Below are 25054 nucleotides of genomic sequence, written 5' to 3'. Positions count from 1 at the left end.
TGGATAGGGAATCATATTCCGTTACCATATGGGGCCAGAGGCACGGGCTCCAAAGATCCGAATTCTCTGTAGGGATTAAGCAAGCAGGTCTCTTTGCACTTCTGTTTCCCCGGGCGTGGAATAAGCTCAGGTTGCAGCATAACAGGGGCTCCTGGAAGGCTCCCCTGAGTGGCCGAGCCCTCTGTGTGTCCTCTGTGTGCCCTGGTGGGTCCCAGGAGGTGAGCTCCTCTGCAGGCACACGTGCGGAGCCTCTGCGCGAGGCCAGCTGCACACGGAGGCCGCCCCGGGCACCAAGTCTTTGCAAGGCAGGGTCTTCGGGGCTCTTTCAGAGCCCGGGTTGTAAAGTGGACAGTAGAGCTGCCTTATCCTTCCTTCGGCCTCATTTTCCTTAAAGATCGTAGTGGCTGGGGGGGGCGGGTGTTCAGGGAAGAGCACAGGCCCTTTGGGGCCTAGAGGTCTCCTCTGTGGTTTGCAAGCAACTGGCAGGCCCGTCCCTGTTAGAACTTGTTATGCATCCACACTTTGGCATTTGGTCCAGTGAGCTTTGAGCACCTGGAGGGTGGCAGGGACTATTGTGTCCAGCTAAGCAAGATGACCATCTCTTCATGGGCCCCTGATCCCTTCCAGCCCTATGTAGCTCATAATTCTAGAATGTGGTTTACCAAGAAAGACTCTATTTTTTCCTCATATCTATGCTCACAGCCACTCAAGGACAGACCTTTGTCGGGGGACTGTGCCTTCGGCACATGGAAGTTTCCAGGCCAGGAATGGAACCCATGCCACAGCAGCGACCTCATCCGTGCAGTCGAGAACCCTAGGTCCTTAACCCACTGTGCCACCGGGGAACTCCGAGGCTAGCCCTTTTGAACAGCACTCGTATGATTTTTCGGTTTGGGGAAATAAAAGATGGGAAGGGCTTATCTAAATGATAGAGGAGGATGCTGGTCACCGACCACAGGGAAGGCAGGATAATAATAACCTCTGCTTGGAGAACATTCTGGAGGCAGAGCTCGAAAACGCCTGGCTGTGGAAAGCACGTACACAGAGCCTGACCATTCACAAAGTGTTCTGGCAAACATTTTCTTACCTAAGCTTCACAACCCTGTGAGATTTTTCTGACACCAAATCCCATCAGCTTTCAATTAAAAAAAAATCTTTTCTTTGGCATTCCTGTTGTGGCTCAGCGGTTAATGAACCCGACTAGTATCCATGAGGACATGGGTTTGATCCCTGACTTTGCTCAGTGGTTAAGGATCCGGTGTTGCTGTGAACTGCCGTGCAGGTTGTAGAGGCAGCTCAGAGCCTGTGTTGCTGTGGCTGTGGTGTACGCCGGAGGCTACAGCTCCGATTTGACCTCTAACCTGGAAACTTCCACCTGCCGCAGGTGCAGCCCTAAAAAGACAAAGAAATAATTAAAATTGAACATTTTTTAAAAGGTGGGTTTTCTTGCCTTTGGAAGAGAAAAATCCTAAAAGCTGCCTCGGGCCATTGAGATGGCCCCATCAGGCACACAGGCCCTGCCAAGGTGGGAAGGGATGGGAGATGGAATTTTCAGTAGGTGTCAAACGAGCAGGTGTGTGAGTCTCAGCAGGAGGTCGTGGAATATTCTGGAGGCGGAGCTGTAGGAGGCTTGGCTGGGGTGTGCGCCCTGAATAAACAGTCCCCCGTAAAAAGCACGTGGGGTGACAAGAGATTTGGGGGTCTGAGGCGGTCTGTCTTTCGGCCACACCGAGGAGGAAGTGAAGGAGCTCTGGGCCTCTGTGCGCCTCTTCCCTGAGCAGCCCAGGCTCTGCCTGCAGCCCTGGAAGTGGAGGGCTTGCCCGTCCACATTTAGCCTTGGGAAAATTGCTGTACTAATCAGATTTGAGGTGCTCTTCTTCTTCTTTTTTTTTTTTTATCTTTTGTGTTTTTAGGGCCGCCCCCATGGCATATGGAGGTTCCCAGGCTAGGGGTCGAGTCAGAGCTGTAGCTGCCAGCTTACACCACAGTCACACCAGATCCGAGCTGCATCTGCAACCTACACCACAGTTCACAGCAACGTTGGATCCTTAACCCACTGAGCGAGGCCAGGGATCGAACCTGCATCCTCATAGATACGAGTCGGGTTCCTTAACCACTGAGCCACGATGAGAACACCTCGAGGTGCTCTTCTTATCCTCATCCGGTCCCCCCTTGTTTGGTGGCCTTTGTCCCTCGTGAGCGCTCCCATCCTTCTGTGAGGTGGCCCCCACCTCCACCTCGTGGCACCGGCGGTGGAGGAGCCGGCGATGGTTTGCTGACTTGCTGATCTAGGTCCGGATCTGGTCTATGCAGGCAGCGCACAGCTGTACCGGGGTGGGCGAAGCAAGGGCAACATTTTGCAAAAGAAACAAACCAAAGAGAAGTCTGATCGGCTTGTCTATTTTTATTCCTCTGAGCCGGAAGCTGACAGGCCCTGGGTCATCCTTTCTTGTCCTAAATCTATTCGGATGAATGCTCTGCTCTCCGGGGTGCACGGCAGCTGTTCTCCTAGGCCAGGCTGCTTCCCTAGGCTCGATGTCCTTGCTTGGGGACACAGGGGACAGCAGAGTGGGGGTCGAAAGCATAGCCCCCAAGGATGTGTCAGCTCAGTGCCTGAGATGGAGAGATGTGTTTCATGCACTCAGCAGAAAGGCCTAACTCAAGGCTCATCACGTCAACCCAACGAACATTTAATAGGTTTCTAGAAGATGCTAAGCACTGTGATAGGCAGAACAGGAGTGAATACTCCCAGGACCCAAGCAACTTACAATTGGAGGGAAAGGCAGATCAATTCTTTTGCAACCTCACTTCAGGCCGTGTGCCTTATAACAGAAAGTGCCAAGGGCACAGGCAGAGAAAAAAGAAGAGGGAGGTCCTTGTGGTTCAGTGGGTAAAGGGTCCGGTGTTGTCACTGCTGCCGCCTGGGTTTGACCCCTGGCCTGGAAGAGAAAAAAAGAAGAGGCGAAAGGAAAGACTTTCGGGAAGGGTTCCAGAACCTAACAGGCTGTTTCGATGTCCATCCTACAGTCAGCTGAGCGTCTGGAAGGAAAGTCTGTTTTTAAATAGTGTCTCTTCCCACTCCTGTGCTAAATAGGGTGTCTGAATAAATTAAGGGGCTGAATACATGTTTGCTGCGTGAACAAAGGGATGCACAGATGAGCAGGTAACGTGGGGGAGAAACGGAAATCATTCTGGACAAAGGGAAGATGTACAGAAGACCCAGGATGGCAGGCTTTGAAGCTTAAGTGCATCTCTGCCATTAGCGTTAGTTTTTGATCGAACGAGACAGACAGAGAGAGAGAGAGAGAGAGAGAGAGAGAGAGAGAGAGAGAGAGTGTTTGAAAGAGAATGTTGGCCGCAGCATGGAAGCTGCCTCGGGAGAGGGAAGACTTTGAGGCAGGGAGAGCATTTAAGATGTGGGGAGCTTTGACATATCTTGGAAACGCAGTGCCAGATGATAACTTTCGCAGATCCAGCTTCTTCGCCTGAAGTTTTCCCAGGTTGGGGAAGATGCAGTCGCATTAGCTCAAGGCCACCGGACGGCTGCCGGAGCTCAATGAAGAAATTGTGCCTGTAGGGTAACCTCTAGTTTTTGTACTTTTCCAGGCTGGAAACTTGGCCAGATGGCCCCTATTGGGAGACTCTGTCATGCCTTTCAAGGCTGTCGTTTACCCTTTAACCATCGAATGAGAAAGATGTCTTTTCCAGAAGTGGAAGAGACCTGACATGCCCCAGTAGCCGACCAGAGTGGAAAGCACAGATGCCAGGGTGGGAAGGCCATCAAAGAGTCAGAACTAAGTGCCACTGGGCCTCTCGGCACAGCTGAAATATTTCATTGACTCTGACACTTAGTAACATTCAAAGGGGTGGTTCAGACTTATTTCCCGTCTTGGCTCAGTGGTTAATGAACCTGACTAGGATCCATGAGAATGTGGGTTTGATCCCTGGCCTCACTCAGTGGGTTAAGGATTCGGCCTTGCTGTGAGCCGTGGTGTAGGTCGCAGATGTGGCTCGGATCTGGCATTGCTGTGGCTGTGGTATAGGCCGGCAGCTACATCTCTGATTTACCCCCTAGTTGGGAACCTCCATATGCCGCAGGTGCGGCCCTAAAAAGACAAAAGACAGACAGACTTACCTCATTTCTCCCGCTGTTGTGGGGAAGAGGTTGGGCTCTGCAGGTGGAAATTTTAGCCAAGACTGTCACTTGCCTCCCTGTGTCTGTGCTGCAATGACCCTCCCCTTCATCCTAATGCCTCATCCTCTTGGGGTCACCGACTTCCCATGCTTTCCTTGAGACCACTCCTGATACTGGAGAAGAGGTGGCCAGAGGGGCCAGGAAGAGTGTTCCCAGCTCAGGTTAACCCTGCTGGGGAAGATGCCCCCGTCCAGGCTGTCGCTGCTGCATCCTGACGTCAGCCAGAGGTGACCACAAGGAATGGCAGCTGCAGGCTCAGGGCACCAGTGGGGACCCAGCTGAGGAGCCCAAAGGCACTGGCGAGTCTTGCTGGGGATGCCAGCTGGGAATCCTCCGTCTCCATCCCAAAGGCTCCTGATGAGTGGCCTCCGCAGAGTGCTCAGCACACTCCCATCCACCAGGTACCTCAAGCTAGGGATTCACTCAGAGATTCTCTCTTTTTTCCCTTTTTTTTTTTGGCTGCCCGGTGGCACATGGAGTTCCCCGGCCAGGGACTAGATCCGTTTAACCCACGGTGCCAGGCCTATGGAACTGCATCCTGGTGCTGCAGAGAGGTCACGGATCCCATGGCGCCATGCTGGGGACTCCTCTCTCTCTTTTTGGTCTTTTGTCTTTTTTAGGGCCGCACCCACAGCATATGGAGGTTCCAAGGCTGGGGGTCGAATTGGAGCCACAGCTGCCGGCCTACGCCATAGCAATGCAGGATCTGAGCTGCATCTGTGACTAACACCACAGCTCACAGCAATGCCGGATCCTTAACCCACTGAGCGAGGTCAGGGATGGAACCCGCAACCTCATCGTTCCTAGTCGGATTCGTTAACCACCGAGACACGATGGGAACTCCTCTCTCTCTTTTTTTAATTTAAAAACTTTTTTCATTTGTATTTTTTGTCTGTGCCTGCAGCATGCAAAAGTTCCTAGGCCAGGGATCAAACTTCTGCCACAACAGGGACACCACGAGATCCTTCTCTGCTAGGCCACCAGGAAACTCCAAGGTGTTTCAAATACTCTCATAATGACTTTAGAGAGAGTCTGTCTGAGAAAGAGAGCAGGTGTGTGGCTGAAGCCAGCAGCAGCAACAGCAGCAGCGTGGTCTTTGCTGCAGCTCTGCCGTCCCACCCGGCCTGCCCTTTGCTCTGCCTGTCACACACACACTGCTGCATGCACACGCACGACTTCCAAGGAAGCGTCCTTCAAGGAAGGATGTCTGGTCCTCTTCACTCATTCCTCCTGGTGCTGGAGGTAGAGGATGCATCACGATAATGGCAAAGCAGCAAGACGGGAGGAACCCATGTCCCTGGTGATGAGACATGAGGCTACTTGCATCCACATTCTGGTGGCCTTTGGGGAGCTGACAGTGATCACAGAGCCCCGGACTTCACTCCCATGCAAGGGACACAGACTTCTATCCCGTCAGGCACTTTCACTTTGGGGTTTTGGTCACTGGGGTTTTGGCCAAGCTCGATCCTCATACACTGCTCCACTCCCCCTCCCTACGCCCCCTCCATACCCTACACAATACCATTAACTCATCTAACAATTAATAGTTAATAAAAATCAATTAATTAAATTAAACATTAATAAACATTAAAATTAATAAGAATGTATTGTTAACACTGTTTAGACGTCCCTGTTTCATAAAAATTTCTTTTACTATTTTATTAAAATCAAGACAGAACTGGAGTTCCCTGGTGGCTCAGCGAGTTAAGGACCCAGCAGTTGTCCCTGCTGTGGCTCAGGTTGCTGCTGTGGCATGGGTTTGATCCCTGGCCCGGGAACTTCCACCTGCTGCAGAGGCAGCAAAAACAAAGCAACAATGACAAAAAAAACAAGGTGGAAATAAAGTTCATGTATCGCAATTGGTTGATATAAGTCTTTGTTTTTTCTTTAAAAGATTTAACTGAAGAGCAGGCACCATGGTGGAGGAGCTGCTTTTAGAGGTGCAATCGACTTGGGGAAGCAATTCTGCTCCTACTCAGAGAGCTAGAAGCACTGGAAGGTCCGCCTGGAACTCATCCTGTACTACCTGCCAGACTACTGTGACCCGCCCAGTGTCCGCAGCTGCCTGGCCAGCGGCTGTCCCTCTCCAGGGTCTGGGCCAACCACCTCTTCCTGGGCTGCAGTTACAACAGAGACCTTTTAGACAGCATGATGGAAATGGCTGATGGGATTGAAGTGGCAGAATGGCCACAGTTTAGAACCAGAAGTGAATTAATAAAAAAGTAGCAAAGCTAAGGCAGAAGACTCATCGCATTTTCAATGTCAGCTGCAGGCTTAGAAAGGAGGCTGGGCTGAATGTGACCTTGACCAAGGTAGCTCTCTTAAGACTCTTGCTATTGCCAAAAGTAGGAAAGAGGCAATTGGAATGAGAGAAAACCTTGTCTAGGAGTTCCCATTGTGGCTCAGCGCTAACGAATCCAGCTAGTATCCACGAGGACGCAGGTTCGACCCCTGGCCTTGCTCAGCGGGTTAAGGATCTGGTGTTGCGGTGAGCTGTGGTGTAGGTTGTAGAGACAGCTTGGATCCCGAGTTGCTGTGGCTGTGGTATAGGCCGGCAACTGCAGCTCGGATTCAACCCCTAGCCTTGGGAATTTCCATACACCACAGGCGCAGTCCTAAAAAAAAAAAAATCTTGTCTAGATCAGCGTCTTAAAAATATGTGTGGATGTTTACATATTTCTAAATCATGCCCTCTTTTTCATTTTCAGTGCTGAATGTCAAATTTTTGTTTTGGTTTTTTTTATGCTGATGTAGTGACGGTGGGTATGAATTTTACAATTAGGATTTCTCAACAGTGCACTTTTAAGTGTGAAACAAATTTTAAATTGAAATAAACATACAGAAAAAAGCAAACACATCATAAGTGTATGGATTTGAGTTTCCCCGTATCTTTGCACTTTGATAAAGAATGTGTTTGTCAGACGGTTTTTCCCACGGTCTATAGCTGGCTGATTATTTTCCCCTGGAATCATTTAACATGTTCCTCTGTTCTCCGTTTCGTATAAATTGGTGGATGCTTATCAGATTAGGTCAATTATTGGCAAGGCCATTTCATAGGTGCTGTTGTTCCCTGGGTTGTCACTTTCCGGAAGCATTTTCGAAGGTGGATGTGATTTTTACAAACAGGCAAAAGCCAGCCCTAGCTGAGTCTATAAGCAGAGTGAGTAATCAAGTTGGAAAATGATGGTGTGAGTTGAAAAACAAGGTGTGATCAAGTAATGAACGATCTTCTTGTGTGACTGGTGAACTGGCCCTGAAGGAAATTCCAAAACAGTTCCACAACTGTGCTGTGCGGCGGCAGCGTCAAACGCACAGCCACCCAGGGTGACGAATTCGAACGGAACAACAGTGACATTGATGGAGAAACTGTCTGTTGGCTATACAACCAGCCTCGCTGTGTGGGTGGACGTGCTGCTGGCCCTCTCCAGTCATTGGCTCCTCCTGAGAACCCCTGAACGTCTCAGTGTGTATCACACTTGTGCTTCAAAGTTGGGAGTTTTGCTGAAACGCCAGACCCACTTGGCTTCGCTCCCCCGCACAGCCTAGACGTGTTGACACGATGCCGATGGGTTCCACCCAGCCCCTCCCTAGTCCTGGCATTTGCCTCCTCTGCGTTACTCTGTGAGAATGTGGTCAGGGTACTGCCGAAGTCGACGAAAATTGAGGAAGCGCGGGAGCCTGAGCCCTGGGCCTCAGCAAAGCCGGAAGCCCCTGCTATTTTGATTCTTAGCCAACTTCCCTGTTCCAGGTCTGCGCAGCTCTCGCGGGTCCCACTCGCAGCTCCTGCGGAGTCTCCGCCGCCTCCTCCGCTTTTCCCGCGAGCCCCGCCCCCGCCCCGCCCCATGATGCAAAACTGGGCGGGGCCAGGCGCCTTTGCCGGCTCCGAGCTCCTCCCACGCCCGCCCGCCTGGAGTTGGCGCCTGCGCAGCTCGGCTCGGCCCCGGTTGCCGCCCCTCCCCCCTCCCTAGCAACCGGCTTCGCGCCCGCCTCCGTCTCTCGGCCGCTTCCGCGCACGCGCACCCCTTCCGGCCTCCGGGCCCCGCCCTCCCCGTCACCCGTAACAACCACTCGAGCCTCCCTGGGCCCCTCCCGCTCCCGCCCCCCCCCCCGGCCCACTCCCCGGAACCGGCGGCAGAGCTGCGGCCGCCGGCAGTGGAGCGGCGACGGCACCGCGGAGCCGCCGGCATGAGCGCCATCCGCCGCCCCGCGTCCCCGGCTCGGTCTTTCTGACAAGAGGTAGGCGCGCGTCTCCGCGGCGGGCTTCGAGCGCGCCCCCGGCCCGGCCCCCCCCCCGCCCCCGCCCCGGCGGTGTGGGGCTCTCGCGGCCGTCTCCCCGCCTGGCCCGCCCTTCCCCAGACCCCCGGATCTCCCCGGCTCACCCCGGATCCCCGGGCCCGGAGCCGACCCTTCTCCCCGCCACCCCTTCCGGCCCGCCGCCCCCGGCGCCACTCCTACCGTACGGGTCGCCCCCTCCCCGCCCCCACCCGCCGATCTTCCCACCCGGGACCCTTCCCGCGGGAAGCGGAGTTTGGGGTCCCAGCCGGTGCCTGGCGCACCTCCCCGGATCGGCCGGGGCTGGGGGCCCGCGGAGCCGCCGCGCGGGACTCCCTGATCGAGCGGAGGGCCCGGCCGTCCCTCGAGCCTGCTCGGGGTGGACTCTCTGGGTCTGGCCATTGGCTCATTTTTAAGCACGATTGTCATGCAATAGAGGCTGCCCTGGTCCACGATGCCACTTTGCCGTTGTAACTCCAGAGTCCCACGTAGGACGTTTCGACCAGAGCATCCGAAGCTGGCAACTGGCAGGAGTTCAGAAGCTCGTGAATTAGCAGGTTCTTCGGCGTAGTGTCTCTTGGGTTCTGGCCGGCAGTGGAATCCGAATGGGAGTTACCGAGTCTTACCCGAGCATTCCTCTCTTTTTCCATTCTCCTCCGGTAGTTCCCCTCTCCTTCTGTGGAAGATACCCTAAAATCAATTTTCCTAATTAAAATTTTAAAAGGTTATTGAATCCCTGCTGCGCCCCAGCATTATCAGGTTGGCAAAACTAAATAGAACGAGGTCCCGGCGCACCGGGACCTGGCAGTCGCCGAATCAAGATTAATGACGGCATTCCAGTTGATTGTGGTGGATTCGGGAGTTTGGCTCTGAGTCTCACAATTTTAGAGCTGGAAGTCTTTCAACATTATCTCAGCCCAAACCTCACTTTACAGAGGTGGCTCTGGGTCCAGGGGAAGTCAAGTGGCTGGCTTGAGGTCAGGCAGAGTTAGGTGGCCGTTTTCAGGCTGCCAGATATAGCGCTTTTCCTCCAGAGCCTGTCCGGTTCTGAGACGTATGGCAGACACACCGGAGAACGTTCCAAACCTGTTTAGAAGTAGTGATACAGGTAGGAATCTTGTGAAATCAGATACGTCTTCGTAATTTTTTCTTTTTTTTTACAGCTAGACTTTGGGCTCCTCGAGGATATTCCATATTGTACTTTTGAATATCCTCTCACCATATTCAGCATAAAATAACATTCTTAATGATTATTCTCGGCAGGACAGGTGGGCCTTTTGGGTTTATTTTTATTCCTCCCTTTTAAATAGGGAAGTAAAGTCGGGTAGAGGACTCTGGATAAAAGTGTGTAGGCTGGGACCAGTGTGTGAGCGTGTAGCTGGCGGGAGGATTCCTGACGTGTGAAGTTAGCTGCTTGCTCACTAACATTTCAAATACCTGAGGCTGGAGATTTCAGCCGAGCCCCTAAGCCAGAGGGCTCGATGTCTCTGCCATTTGAAGATGGGGCCCTGACGTCGTAGTCTGCGCAGTTAGAATAATGGGCAGTGACAAGTCTCCTTTGAAAATAGCTTTTGAGGAAAACAGTCATTTGAGACCCAGCAGTGTATTTTTTTCCACTTTTATTTTTGTGCATCCTGGGTTTACCATCTTGAGGTGCCACCATTTTTATTTGGTTTCTGGAGGAAGCTGTTGAAGAGAAAATGACTCAAGAACTCCTTGTATAGGTTATCAGAAAAAGCGAATCATGCCATTTCACTGCTGGAAAGGACTCTGATCATTTAACCCCGGGGAGGCTGGAGGCAGATAAGGGGGCAGAGTCCTCCAGCCCTCAGACCAGCGCTGGTCCCCTCTCTCCACTCGGGCTTTCCTCGCCGTCTTACTGCCTCATGGTCCTTTCCTGCCTGGGTTTAATCGAGCATCATCCTTTGGCCTTTTCGGGCATAGAGATACTGACCTATTGAGGTCTTAGACCCAAGTATGTTGTGTAAATGCAGGCTTAACCTTTTCCACATTGTGGTTATTTATCACAAATGTTTGTGTTTTGCAGGTGTGAGAGGATTGCTGTTTTATTGCAATCATGGTGCAGAAGTACCAGTCACCGGTGAGGGTGTATAAACACCCCTTTGAACTAATTATGGCTGTAAGTACTTTTTGGTTTGCTCTTTGGCTTTTTATTTTTCCAGGCATTCACATGTAGCGATCTGTGACTCCACTTTTACTTACGCTGTTTCTGTGCTTGTGAACTCTTACCGAGTGTGTGAAACGTTTTCCAGCTGTGAGTCTGAAGGTCCACATCTGCACATTTGTTCTTTTAAAAACGCACCTCCGGGTGGCGTGTGAATTTCAGTTCATTTTCCCTGGGAAAACACAGCAGTGGAATTCTGACTCAATACTTCTCCTTCCTCTGGATGTTGCTCTTTTGGTTTGTTTTCTGTTCAAGTAGAAAAAGGATGTGGAGGGTGGGTTTTCCCACTCTCAGGACTCTCAGGGCTCTGCGGCATGGGTTTCCGCCGCTAATCCCAGACCCACGGGTCATATTAGAATTCCCCAAACGGGGGAGCTGAAGTCTTCATTTTCCTTGTTATTTACCTGAGGAGTTTGGCTCAAAAGCACTTCACTAGGAGCCAGAAAGCCCCCCAGACAAACCTTTGGTCGCCCCTCTGAGGTTCCCAGCAGGTGTTCTCGGCCCTCCCTTCTCTTCGCCGTGCTGCGAGGTGTCGCGTCTGTACAGGAAGATGCCTCTGTCGAGGACGCACCCTGATGAAAGTGTCAAACCCCGATCCAGAACCAGAACTTTCCAGAGCAGCGAGAGTCCTGCAGGCCCCTCCCGGGCCTGGTCCCTCCCGGTCCGCCCCTGCCCCGACTCTGACACGGAGGAGACTTCAGCTGCGTCTGTCCTGTGCGCGTGGAAACTCGGGTCTGGCATCTGGCTTCCTCCTGCTCTGCCTTGGTTGTCTCCTAAAGGGAACAGTGTAGACTTCGGGTGTCTGTTTTTCACAATGAAGTGTAATTTAGGGACGGTGAAGTGGTCACAGGTTCACAGCTTTATCCGTTTTGAGCAAAGATGTAGAACCTTCATCCATCACCTCAGAAAGTTTCTTTCGCCCCTTCGCTGCCAGGTGTGAGGTTTGGTGTTTTTGGTTTTGTTTTTTGCCCCGTGGCAGGTGTTTTTTAGTTCTGAATTTTCCTTCAGTACTGTTGGGTAGTTTATGTTAATGGCTTATCAGAAAGGCTTGCTTCCTGTTTGCACGTTCTGTGTGCTGGTTTGGCGTTCGGTCCAAGGAGCAGAGACCCACTGCAGCCTGAGAGGGTGGTGTTGGGGGAACACAGGGCTGTGATGGGGGCCTCACAGCAATCCAGGAATGCGAGCTGGCTCGGGGCAGAGCTCCAAGAGCCTGGCAGCCGTTGTCCCCGGAACTTCAGCCGCTGGGACTCTGCCTCCTCCATCTGCCCCAGCCTCCCTCCCCCGCCACCAGCTGGCTGCTTTGTGCCCTCCTGCCTTCCATCCCCTGGGGCTTCAGCTCACGCGCCTCTACGGCTGGTCAGAGCCCCTCTGGCCCCGGTTCAACTTGGTGGCATTTCTCGTTGCATTCTTTGAGTTTCTAAGTGACCTATTTTTGTCACATTTCCCAGTTCAGATTCTAGGGAGACTTGAGCTGGTCCTTCCCCCTGGGTCCAGGTTGGGGGTTGCTGGCCAGCCTGTGGATGACTTGTGGAGTTGGTCGCCCAGCCCATTTCGGCTGGCAGGGCTCACAGTGTTGGGGGAGGTGGTGGCGGGCCAGTGAGGCCCAGAGCTCCCCCGGCCCACCCCACGGTGGGACACGCATGTGATTGGTGCATGATGTTTTCCGGGACGTTAAGGCCGGTTTTAAAATCTCCATTCAACCTTGGTCCTTTGAGGCAAAGACTGATGTCTTCTGCAAACACTCGGTTTAATAGAGACGTCTTTTGATTGTCTAGTGTTCAGCTTCCTTATCCTCCTTGCTTCGCTGTTTTCACAATAGTACAGCGTGCCTTTCTGCTTTCACGCGCGGATTTACAGAAGACTTTGAAGTAGAAATTCTGAACCCCCCACAATCCTTGAACATTAACTTTTTTTTTTCACTTGCTTTTGCTTTGGTGCAGTAGTAATTTTTTTTGAGTTGTCAGAAAATATTTTTTAACCTGAAAGTGAAATATATTACCTTTCCTCCTCCAGAATTAGATAGAAGCTAGAATGTTTGTTAAGTCTGTAGTGAAATTCCGGGTGGCATTTGCTACTTTTCAGACTGTAATTGTACAACATTACAACGTATTTTCTTTGCCTTTTTTTTTTTCTCGTTGAGGAAACGCAATGGTAGGAAAGAGTTATGCTGAAAATGTTCTTTTCAGTTCATTCAGAAAGAGGAAGGAGGTGTACAGTTGATGCAAGAACAGAACTAGAGGGAGTTCCCATCGCGGCTCAAGTGGAATTGAATCCCACTAGTATCCATCAGGACGCGGGTTTGATCCCTGGCCTTGGTCAGTGGGTTAAGGATCCGGCATTGCTGTGGCTGCGGTGTAGGCCGGCCACTGGAGCTACAGTTCTGATTGGACCCCTGGCCTGGGAACCTCCATATGCGGAGGGTGCGGCCCTAAAAAGCAAAGCCAAAAGAACAGAACCATTGCTTCAGCTGAAATCTCCAAAGGAGATCATGCGCCAGTAATTGCAGTGTGTGACAGGGACGGAAGTGGTGGTCGGCTTGTAGTCGTGGGTCTTGGTAGGTGGAGCCGAGTCTCAATTGACGGGGTCCTGGAGTGAACGCTGGAGTAAATACCCTTCTTGTCCAGGGAATGCTTCGCTTCAACCCAGAGTGGTGGTGTCATTTGCAACTGCCGGCATGGCGTTGAGGTAGCAGGTGTCCATGTCAGGAGATTTGGGTTGATGGAATGGAAGCGTATCATTGGTTTCGGGGTCGGTGTACCTGTAGGTTGGAGACCCCACGTTTACCTTAATGGTGAACAGACAGAATTGAAGGGAGGGGTTCAACAGGCACTTGTGGCATCTTTGGGGATGTTCTTTTCTCCGAAATCAGCCCGGGACCGGGGGTTGCGGCTTCTGTGAGTTGAGATTCTGCATCTCAGCCCCGCGGAGGGGGAGGAAGCCGAGGCTCAGAGATGTTCAAGCTTCCCCAGTTGGCGCAGAGCACGTGCTGGGCTCTTGTCACCCTCCCCCAGGGAAGTGTGTGCTGGAAGGTTTTTGTGAAGATTCTTGTCCTTGAGGACGTCTGTAACTTTTCCAGGCTCAGCCAAAAAACCTTCCCCGGGGCGGCCCTGCCTGACCTGTGGGAGGAGCAGGAGGTCAGCCAAGGACATTCCAGCGTCTTGTGCCCCCAAGGATCTCTGGTCTCACGGCCCCAGTGAGGTGACCCCAGGGAAGAGGCTTAGGGTGGGAGTCGGGCTCTGAGAGGCTGGGGCCGGAGTGTTTGATTTTGAAATTCCTGAGGTCAGACACACATTTTAAAACTTCAGCCATTTGGGGCGCAGCTGTCTCCTCCTGCTGTTAGAGGCCCCTCTGTAAAGGCCGGAGGGGGCTTGGGACGCGGGGCGTGGAGGGCGGGGGCTCTGTGGTCACAGCAGCAGGGGGCCAGGACCCGTCTCTGATCCTTGGGTCGCCTGAGGACAGCTGCCACGTGGACAGCGTGTGACCGGGAGGCCCCGACGATGCGTTTGCCACCCCCACCCCCCCCCAGTGGTAACCTCGCCCGTCCCTTTTCCCCCAGGGCTTCCCTGGACCTGGGCGGGTCCCCGCCTCGCCCGCCGGCCCCAGCCCGGCTCCGAATTGTGCTCCGGAGCCCCCTGGGCTTCTGCACCTCTAGCAGACCCGTCTTGAGGTTGCGCCCTCGAGGCACATCCGTGTCCCTTTCCCTCTGAGCAGGGCCTCTTTCCGGCGCTGCAGGCGGAGCCCCGAGGGGTCATCTGCTGACACGCCCCACCTTTGGGCCACGCAGCGTGCTCCTGCCCGGCGCTGTTTGCACTTGTCAGGCCGCTGGTGAGGGACCTCTCCGTGTCTGTCATAACCCCTCTGAGTGACCGCTGTCACTAGTCGTCACCCTTCTCCACTGCTTTGCTTCTTCAAGGCCCTTCATTCATTCCTCCCTTCATTCATTCCATCATATAGTCCTGCCGACTTCCCCTCGTGACCGGTGCCTTGACTCTGCGCTGTCCCTGTCCCCAGCTGCCTCTCGCTGTGCCCCCCCCACCCCCCAACACTTCCTTCCTGGCCTCAGCTCTCAGCTCCCTCGCCGGCTAGGCTGGTCTTGCTGACGCACCTCCTTCCCTCACGCCGCCAGGAAGCCCTCCGGGCTCCTCTCCCGCTCCCTGCCCCGGCTCCCCGCTCCGGCCGCAGAGTCAGGGAGGTGGTTTGCTTGTAGCTGGTGCTGCTTTTGTTCCTGAAGGTTCCCCAGCGTTGCTCTCTAATGAGCCCACGTGTTCCTCGAGGGCAGAGACCTGCTCTGCTGCTTCTCTGGTTCCCTCCAGTGTGGCTCAAGCACGTCGGAGGCACCGAGGCACTCGGTCGGCTGGTGTCCGCGCCGTCTCTGGAGCTTCGAGTGGGAGGACCTGGGAAGTGGGTTCCAAGTGGAAGCTCCACCCTGCGGCGGGACCCGTGATCTCTCTTCAGCCGGGAGGTCAGGTTTTCTCCGTGGAAAAGGCGCAGCAGCCGCTGATCCTTCTGCGAACCAGCCTCCTGAAGAGCGAGGCTCTTTCGTGATGAAGCTGCTTTTCTTCTTTCCTGAGAGCTTCATCAATTACACAAAACCCCGTCGAGACCCCCTTCCCCAGAGCAGCGTAAGGGCAGTGCCACTGTCGAGGTGGAGCAGGCAAGCCCTCTCTGCCGGCAGGGGCCCTGACTGAGGGCCCTTGGCTGCGTCTGCGTCTGCTTTTTCGGTGTGTTCTCCAGCGTTTGCTGCTTTTGCCTTCCCCTCAGGTGTCTCCGTCTCCCCCACGACTAGAGGCTGAAAGGAAGCGAGGTGGCCCCGATGCTCTGGGAGTAAAGCCTGGCTCCTGCCGCAGACTCGCGCTGCAGCCCGGTGCCTCGGCCGCCTCCCGTATCAGGGCGTCGTGGGGAGGTGCTGGAACTCGGCAGAGCACGAGGTGACGGGGTGAGGCAGGGCCCAGCGACCTCCGTGGCCGCCCCACTCCCTTTGATAGCCAGCGCCCCCCCGCCCCCCGAGATATAAGGTGAGGTAGATCAGTTCTGTGTCAGCAGATGACTCTACTGTGAATGCGAGGGTCTCTTTAGACCCCAGAGATGCCCGTGTTTATATTTTAGCTTTATTTCCTCCATCAGGGTTTACACATCTGGAGGGCTAAGGGGACATGTGGGGGCCCTGGGGTGGGCTTGTCTGTTGCAGTGCGGTCTGAGAACAGCCTCACCCGGAGATCCTCAGGTTTGCTCTTTCTGGGGTGAGGGAGAGATGTGCAGCAAGGAGGGGGTGTCTGGGGACTCGAGCCATCCCCCGCTGCACCTTTTTCCAGCTTGCTCCTCTGGCTGGTTGGGGCGGAGGAGCACGGGTCCTGCCCGAGCCGGTCGTGCTCCGAGGCAGGTGGCCGCCTTCGGAAGCCGCCTTCACCCACCCCTTCCTCCTGCCTGAAGATGGGTGAGCCCTGTCCCCTTCCCTCTAATTGTCTTTTCTTCCTCTGACCTGAGTCCCATGCATATCTGGTTTTTTGCTTTATTTTAGTTGGAAATATTTTCATTCCACCTTTCACCTCTCCTTTCAAATCAAATCCTCTCCTTCCGCTCATCCTAATTTTTACCCCTGGACCTTTTTGTAGTTTCCAAGTTTCTGACGGTAAGTTGTGATGTTGGAATGTACCTTTTTCATTAGTTGAAGTATTGTTCGATCTTCAGTCAGCTTAATATGCAGTAGAATTTATTTTTCCTCAAAGGAATAAGCAGTCTGCGTTTTGGGGTAGCTGACCTTAAAACCAGTTTTATTCAGTCTAGAAATAGAGGGAAATGGTCCATTTTCTCTGATGATATATTTGGGGTCCTGGTCAGTTTTTAGTTGGGGAGATTGTAGTCTTCTCATTTATAAAATTTTTGAATGCCGTAGTGTGAGTCTTACTGCATTTCTTAAAAGCTGGGATGTAGGAATTCCTGTCGTGGTGCAGCGGAAACAAATCCGACTCGTATCCATGAGGATGCGGGTTTGATCCCTGGCCTCGCTCAGTGGGTTAAGGATCTGGTGTTGCTGTGGTGTAGGTCGCAGATGCGGCTTAGATCCGCATTGCTGTGGCTGTGGGGTAGGCCGGCCTCTGTACCTCTGATTGGACCCCTAGCCTGGGAACCTCCATATGCTGCAGGTGCGGCCCTAAATAGACAAAAGACAAAAAAAAAAGCTGGGTTGGAGCACATTGACTTCATTCTGAAAATGGGCAGTTCTAGTCTGCTTCCACCACACACCACTTTGTACAGAGCCAGGCCTTCTCCCTTCTCTTAAACCCACTCTCCCAACACATTCTGCACTGTGAATTGCTTTTAATGTGCCAGGGCGAAGACAGCTGTGGTTCAGTAAGGGAATATTTCAAGGGGAAATAAAGCGGGATCTGCTTCAGCTCTTTGCCTCCTTGTGTTACCTGTTCTCGCTAAAAAAAAAGCCGAGCCTGGTGTTACGGGAATGTCAAGCATCCGGAAGTAGGAGGAAAATTCGGGCTGCGCCCAGGTACCCACGGGCCAGCCCCCGAGGGTCCGCATCTTGCCAGTTTGTTTCCCCTGGTGTGTAGAAAGCAGATGTCAGAAATCGCCGCATGCAGACCCCTCAGGATGCACCTCCCACTGTGGGGACCGTTTCCTTTCTAACGAGAGTTCTGATGATTCTTGGCAGCATCTAGTCCCCGATCCACGTTCAGGCCGCCTTGGTGTCGGAAGCAGGGTCTGCCTGTAAACCGCCTGGATCCTGCTTCCGTGAACCTTGGTGGTGGGTTGCTACGTGTCTTTAGCCTCTTCTGTTCCCTCCCTCCCTCCCTCCCTCCTCTCTGTTGCCTTTCATGTCATTGCTTTGTTACCGAAACTGGGCCGTTTGTCCTATTTAGACCTTAACCTTTTGCTGATTGAATTGTTCATTACAGCTGAGGGGCCGGGGGAGCAGGCGCAGACCTCAAATCAATCAGCTCAGCTCCTTTTTAGCAGCTCTGTTTAAATATTTGCTGATAGAGATTGAAGCTCACAGTTAAAACCCTGCCTCTCCCCTTTGGTCCTGAGATTGTCCTTTGTAATTTTGAGTTGCAAATGGGATGCAAAACATTTTTTTCCAAGTTAAACTGGGTCTTTCCATTTATAGTTACTTTTTAACCCACTTCATTGATCCGAATGTTTGTAGAGAGCAGTCGAGAGGCGGGAATTTGTTGGCAGGCCTGATGAAGCGCTTTCTGTGTAGGTCTGCAGTGAGTGCGTGGCGCAGTCTGGCCCCGTCGGGGGCGGGAGGCGTCGCTGCTGTGCTGGTCAGTGCTTCGTGCTTCGTTCCTTGGAGCCCTGGATTGGATGCTCTGTTGGGGAAGCTCTCAGAGAATGTACCAAGGAGAGGGTCGGGTTGGCATGTAGCACCGATCCTTCTTTCTTGATTTTTTTTTAACCTGGACAACAGTGAAACAGTGTTGGGGTTCCTGCTGTGGCCACAATAGGATCAACGGCATCCTGGGACGCAGGTTCAATCCCTGGTCTGGGACAGTGGGTTAAGGATCCGTCGCAGCTGTGGCTGAGTTGCAACTGTAGGCTCAGATCATCTGATCCCTGGCCCGGGAACTCCCTTTGCGGCGGGGCGGGTCAAAAAGAAAAGAAAAAAAAAAAAGGAGTGAACCAGCTTTATGTACTTTCAGTGGAATAACGTCACAGGTCACAGCAGAAACCATGTATTACATTATAATTCTCTTAAAAGGTACAATTGGGGAGTTCCCGTCATGGCGCAGTGGTTGACGAATCCGACTAGGAACCATGAGCTTGCGGGTTCGGTCCCTGCCCTTGCTCAGTGGGTTAACGATCCGGCGTTGCCGTGAGCTGTGGTGTAGGTTGCAGACGCGGCTCGGATCCCGCATTGCTGTGGCTCTGGTGTAGGCCGGTGGCTACAGCTCCGATTGGACCCCTAGCCTGGGAACCTCCATATGCCGCGGAAGCGGCCCAAGAAATGGCAAAAAGACAAAAAAAAAAAAAAAGGTACAATTGGATGTTAGGAGTACTAGCCTTGGATATACATGTATATCGTGATTTGTACGGAATCCTTTTTCCATTCAGAAATCCGCGTCTGTATTTCATAGGTCTCTCCTGCACGTTTTTGCACTGGAGTATTGTCCCTAGTGCCTGTTCACGCACTTGTGCACACCTGGTCCCTTGTGCACACCTGGTCCCTGGTGCCCTGTTCACGCGCTTGGGCACACCTGGTCCCTGGTGCCCTGTTCACGCGCTTGGGCACACCTGGTCCCTGGTGCCCTGTTCACGCGCTTGGGCACACCTGGTCCCTGGTGCCCTGTTCACGCGCTTGGGCACACCTGGTCCCTGGTGCCCTGTTCACGCGCTTGGGCACACCTGGTCCCTGGTGCCCTGTTCACGCGCTTGGGCACACCTGGTCCCTGGTGCCCTGTTCACGCGCTTGGGCACACCTGGTCCCTGGTGCCCTGTTCACGCGCTTGGGCACACCTGGTCCCTGGTGCCCTGTTCACGCGCTTGGGCACACCTGGTCCCTGGTGCCCTGTTCACGCGCTTGGGCACACCTGGTCCCTGGTGCCCTGTTCACGCGCTTGGGCACACCTGGTCCCTGGTGCCCTGTTCACGCGCTTGTGCACACCTGGTCCCTTGTGCACAGCTGGTCCCTAGTGCCCTGTTCACGCGCTTGTGCACACCTGGTCCCTGGTGCCCTGTTCACGTGCTTGTGCACACCCGAGTTCCCATAGCGTCAGTTCCTAATGTCTGGCGTGTTTGATTAACTAGCTGATGGCAGGTCTCTCGAGTCCCTGGTCCTCCGCTCTGCTCACCGTTGCCGTTCTCACTCCACCCAGCACCTGGCCTTCTTGGGTACAGAAGGACTCTTCCTCTAATGAGAACGTAGTTTGCTCTTTTGAGACCCCCTCGTTGAATACTCTGTGTTTTCTGGACATCGCAGGGGTTTTGGTTAGTCTCTCTCTCACCTGCCATCTCTTCGCGGGCAGCCGCATTTAAACCCGTGGCCTCAGCTGTCACTTTATAAACCAAAGGTCTCAAAGCTTATCTTCAGCCTCCAAGCGGGAGCTTCCAGACTTGGGGCCAGTCCCCTGCTGGGACAGCTGCCTCCGCCTGACCGTCCATCGCGATGCAGGTTTAGTTCACCTGAAGCAGATCCCACCCCCTCCTCCCGCCGGCACAGAGAGCACCCCAGTGGAAACACACACACACACACACACACTCCTCCAAAAAGCTCTGCCTTTACTCTTTTCAGTGACCCCTGTGGCATGTGGTGTGGAAGTTCCCAGGTCAGGGACTGATCCTGTGCCACAGCAGTGCAATGACGGATCCTTAACCCGCTGAGCCACCGGGGAACTCCTGAGCTGCTCTTGTAGTGAGCGTCATCACCACGTGCCCCGCCCTCAGACCCGAGACCCAGGTGACCTGGCAGCCTCCCTGCCTGCCCTCAGCCCAGGGATGCCCGGACTTTGCCCGTCAAGGGTGTCTTCCGAGCTGGGTGTGAACCTGTCGCTCTGACAGTGCAGGCTCAGCCTCAGATCGCAGCCCTTCCGTCCCATCCCGCAGTGGCCACTGGGCTCTGACCCCCCTCCACCCTGTCCCTTCACTTCACCTGCTAGTTTAATGCCAGGCGAGTGAGGCGAGGTCTGACGCGTTAGGTCCGCCCAGAGCCCTTCCCCTTCTGCCCCTCTGACGTCTCCGCAGCCTCGTCTGCACCTGCGAGGCCCCACCCGCCCCATGGCCAAGGCTGGGGATCCCCCGCCGTCTCCCGAGGGCCCTGTTGTGTCTCGTGGTCTTCGTGCGCCCCTGCAGCCTGCCCAGGGTGCCTCGCTCCATCCCCGTCCCCGGCCGCTTCAGTTCTCTTAGGAGTTCTCTGGGCTCCGATGTCCCACCTCGCCGGTGGCCGCCTTGCTGTGGTCACACCGGCGTCTTGGGGGTGGGAACGAGAATACTGCGCTTTTCATCGGAGCATAGAGTGAGGCCTCCGAGCCTGTCCGTCTGAAGTAGAGGCGAGTCCTGGGGCGCGTGCTCTTGCTTCTGTGTCACTTCTGCCTCCGGTAGTGAAACCTTTGGCAGGAGGCCCCCCTGGAACTGACACTTTGGGTTGGAGTCACTGCTTGTACCATATCACGTTTGGAAGGAAGCTGACACAGGTCATTTTTGTTGTGAGTAAAACAGGGTTTATGGCAAGTGAACGGAAGCCTACGGTTCCTCTAGTTGACTGAGAACCTGTCCTGGTTTACGTATCACTTAGTGTGGGGGTGAAAACCGAGCACAGAAACCCTTCGGCCGCCGTGGTTCCCCTGCCGAACATAGACTCTCATTCAAAACGCTCGACCCGGGTGGAGAGGGATTCTACCTGCCTTTGCGCCATCTCTGCAGGTTTACACCTGAGAAGTTGGTTGTTACGTGACTCTTTCTCTTGAGAAATCCTGTAGCCTTAGGCAGTGCTGATCATAAAATTGTTTTTCTCTCTGCTGCTTTTATACCTGTGTATATTTTAAAAACCAAGTCCAAGTCCGTGTAACAGCAGCAAGGTACACGTTTTAAGGAGTAAATTAGGAGATGTTGGTGATATTACAGGACTTATGCTGTTTATACTGAGAAAGCTCGTCTCTAAATGCCTCTTGTCTTCCTTTTACTTTTCTTAAGGCAGAGTTGGTTCAGCATGCAGATTCTAACGATTCTGAACTCCATTCTCTCCTGGGTCAGGACGGCTGTGGCGGGCCGGGGAATCTGCCTTCACAAGCCTGGCGGTGGCTCTGATGCCTGCGCGGCTTTGTGAACCACTGGTTTATTTCCCTTAAGTATTTTTTTTTCTTTTAAAAGGGCTGCACCCACGGCCCGTGGACGTTCCCAGGCTAGGGGTCGAATCGGAGCTGCAGCTGCCAGCCTACTCTGTAGCCACAGGGATCTGATCCTCGTCTGGGACCTGCACCACAGCTCTCGGCAACGCCAGATCCTTAACCCACTGAGCGAGGCCAGGGGTGGAACCCCCATCCTCGTGGATACTAGCTGGGTTCGTTACTGCTGAGCCACCGTGGGAACTCCTGGAGTAGATCTGTACTCTGTTTTTTATGTGATAAGATATGCATAGCAAAATTTACCTTTTTTGTTGTTGTTTGTTTTTTGCTTTTTAGGGCTGCAGTTGCAGCATATGGAAGGTCCCAGGCTGGCTGTCCAATTGGTGCTACAGCTGTAGCCTACACCACAGCCACAGCAACGCTGGATCCTTAACCCACTGAGTGAGGCCAGGGATCAAACCCGCATCCTCATGGATACTAGTCAGCTTCTTAACCCACCGAGCCACAATGGGAACTCTCCAAATTTACCATTGTAACCATTTCTAAGTGTACAATTCAGTGGTATTAAGTAGATTCACATTGTTGGGTAGCCTCCGTCTCCAGAACGCGTTCCTTTTCCCACAATGACACTCTGTCTCCATTAAGCACTAACCCCTCCATCCCCAGCCCTGGCAGGCGCCACCCCCTTCTACTTTCTGTCTCTGTAAAGTGCCTCTTCCAGATATTCCTTATTGGAGAAATTGCAGAGCACTTGGCCTTTCGTGACTTGCTTATTTCTCGTAGCATGTCTTCACGGTTCATTCATTCATGTTGTAGTGTGTCAAAAGTTCTTTCCTTTTTAAGGTTGAATAATCCTTGACACACACACACACCCACACCCACACCCACACCCACACCCCAGTTTGTTTATGCATGCAGCCAACTCCTTGGCTGTCGTCTTTCCATTTTTAAAGTCTAGCTGACCGTAATGTCTATCAAAACTAAGTGCGTATTTCTCTCTGTTTGTTTGTCTGTCTTTGATATTTGATAGATTCCAGATGCCAAGGACAAGTCCTTGACGCGTTAACGACTGAATTTTATCCCATCGATTCGGAATACATCTTTAATTTGCATCTCAGGGTTACCGTTGCCGTTAGCTTCTTACCACCGAAAGCACAGCAGCTGAAAGCAGCTGTAGTGGGGTGAGCTCGCTGGGGGCGGTCCCCTGGAATGGAAAGGTGGGACCTGCCACGGGGAGGGAAGAGGCAGAGAAAGCAGAGGGTCAGACGCCCCGGGGTCGGTGAGGTACGACCTGTAGGCCGGGTGTTCAGTCCGCAGCGCTTGATATTTTCCTGATGGATTAAACCAACTCCTACCATCCGCCTCCCGACGATGGAGTTTTTATTCTGGTTCATGGAGCCGGATAATATTTCCAGAGCTCGTTGCATTCTTTTATGTGGGCAAACACATGGGATCTTTAAAAGCTGACAGCTGCAATTCCCTGGAACACCAAATGCTCTTCGGAAGTCCACGAGCTTATTTCTTACCCTCTGGAAGGTTAAGCCGTGCTTTGCCACATCCAGCTTAGTTTGAGGGAGAGCATGCAAAGCCGCTGCTTTTACTGCCGCACACACTCACTTTGCTCTCTATTAGGGAAGGGAGTTTATGGATCGAGAGTTGTTTGGAAAGTCGTGGCAGGTCTTGGATTCCGTTGCTTCATGGCTCTGTCATGTGACTGTTTTAAATAGAGAAAACTAAGGGAAGAGAAACCCTTCGTGGCGGCCCAGACATTCTTGTTGGCCTAGGGCTTAAAGGATTATGGCCTGTGAGAGGTGACCCTCGAGATACAGCGACAGGGCAGGATGCCCGAGGACAAAGGCCTACCTGAAGAGGTGAATGCCTTCACCTCTCCTGACTCCTAGCCGTTCCTTCTCCTAGCAGGGATCGGTTAATGTTGGGCTTTTAGTTTGGTAACTGAAAAGCCTACCATGTTTATAGCCAAGTGCTATCAGACAGTATGTGTCTTGCTCTTGTTTGTTATGTTATCTTAGTTTCTGGGGTGCAGCAAAGCGATTCAGATGTATGTACGTATATGTGTATATATACACATAGTTTATTTGGGTTTATCACTGAATGTTGAATATAGTTTCCTGTGCCATGCAGGAGGACTTTGTTGTTTATTTTATATGTAGTAGTTTGTCTGCTAATCCCAGACTCCTAATTCACCACCCCTCCGCCCCTTTGGTAGCCATAAGTTTGTTTTTTATGCCTGAGTCTTTTTGTTTCTTAAGTAAAGTTCATTTGTGTCATATTTTAGATTCCACATGTGAGTGATATCATGCGGTATTTGTCTTTCTCTGTCTGACCTCACTTACTATGATAATCTCTAGGTCCACCCATGTTTGTGCAAATGGCATTATTTCATTCTTTTTTATTGCTGAATCATACTCATGTGTGTGTGTGTATCCTTTTTTTTTTTTTTTAGGGCTGCACTTGTGGCATATGGAGGTTCCCAGGCTATGGGTTGAATCAGGGCTGCAGCTGCCAGCCTACACCACAGCCACAGCAATGCCGGATCCTTAACCCACTGAGCGAGGCCAGGGATCGAACCTGCATCTTCATGGGTACTAGTCGGGTGTGTTAATGCTGAGCCACGACAGGAACTCTGCATCACATCCTCATTATCCATTTATCTGTCGATGGACATTGAGGTTGCTTCCATGTCTTGGCTGTTGCAAATATTGCTGCTATGAAGATAGGGGTGCTTGTATCCTTTGGAATTATTTGTTTTCTCTGGATATATGCTAGAAGTGTGATTGCTGGATCATATGGCAGTTCTGTTTGTTCTGTTTTTAGTTTTCTTTTCTTTTTTTTAAGGGACCTCCATACTGTTTTCCATAGCAGCCAAACCATTTGCACTCCCACCGACAGTGTAGGTGGGTTCCCTTTTTTCCCACACCCTCTCTAGCACTTGTTAATTGTAGTCTTTTTTTTTTTTTTGTCTTTTTGCCATTTCTTGGGCCGCTCCCACGGCACATGGAGGTTCCCAGGCTAGGGGTCGAATCAGAGCTGTAGCCACCAGCCTACGCCAGAGCCACAGCCACGCGGGATCCGAGCCACATCTGCGACCTACACCACAGCTCACGGCAAGGCCGGATCCTTAACCCACCGAGCAAGGGCAGGGATCGAACCCGCAACCTCATGGTTCCTTGTCGGATTCGTTAACCCCTGCGACACAACGGGAACTCCGGTTGTAGTCTTTTTTTATGATGGCCGTTCTGACCAGTGTGAGGTGGTACCTCGTGTGGTTTTGAGTTCCATCTCTCTCATAATTCGTGATGTTGAGCATCTCTTTATGTGCCTGTTGGCCGTCTGCCTGTCTTCTTGGAGAAATGTCTGTTTAGGTCTTCAGCCCATTCTTTGATTGGGTTGTTTGCCAAGCAATACTGTTGTAATGGTTGAAAGCAAATACGAAAAGAATGGAGGTGGAATTAATGTGTAAATGATGTGTTGGAGCCAAGTCTAAGCTAAGTGCCTTCACAGACAGGGGACTCTGCAGATAAAGGTTTACGGAAAGAAAAGTCGTGGGAGTGGCGAGTCCTCAAACAGCATCTCAGGCGTTTGGAAGCA

The 25054-nt window shown here is 52.8% G+C and overlaps 1 protein-coding gene across 3 annotated transcripts in view; it reads left to right on the top strand.

Moving 5' to 3' along the window:
* The first annotated feature begins 8282 nt into the window (after positions 1-8282).
* The window catches only part of SEC14L1 (SEC14 like lipid binding 1), a 44238-nt gene continuing 27466 nt past the window's right edge, over positions 8283-25054 (top strand). The window contains exons 1-2 of one of the 3 annotated variants that reach the window (XM_047759226.1): positions 8283-8431; positions 10515-10607. In XM_047759226.1, the coding sequence (XP_047615182.1) occupies positions 10545-10607 (63 nt within the window). In that variant the 5' untranslated portion in view covers positions 8283-8431; positions 10515-10544. Of the gene's footprint in view, positions 8432-8691; positions 9576-9681; positions 9736-10514; positions 10608-25054 lie in introns of those variants that run through there. The other 2 variants (XM_047759227.1, XM_047759228.1) reach the window with 2 other exon arrangements.

The sequence above is a fragment of the Phacochoerus africanus genome, chromosome 14 (assembly GCF_016906955.1).
Source record: "Phacochoerus africanus isolate WHEZ1 chromosome 14, ROS_Pafr_v1, whole genome shotgun sequence".
Taxonomy (NCBI): domain Eukaryota; kingdom Metazoa; phylum Chordata; class Mammalia; order Artiodactyla; family Suidae; genus Phacochoerus; species Phacochoerus africanus.
Note: the sequence above shows the minus strand (reverse complement) of the source record. Positions and strands in the feature narration are given on the sequence as shown.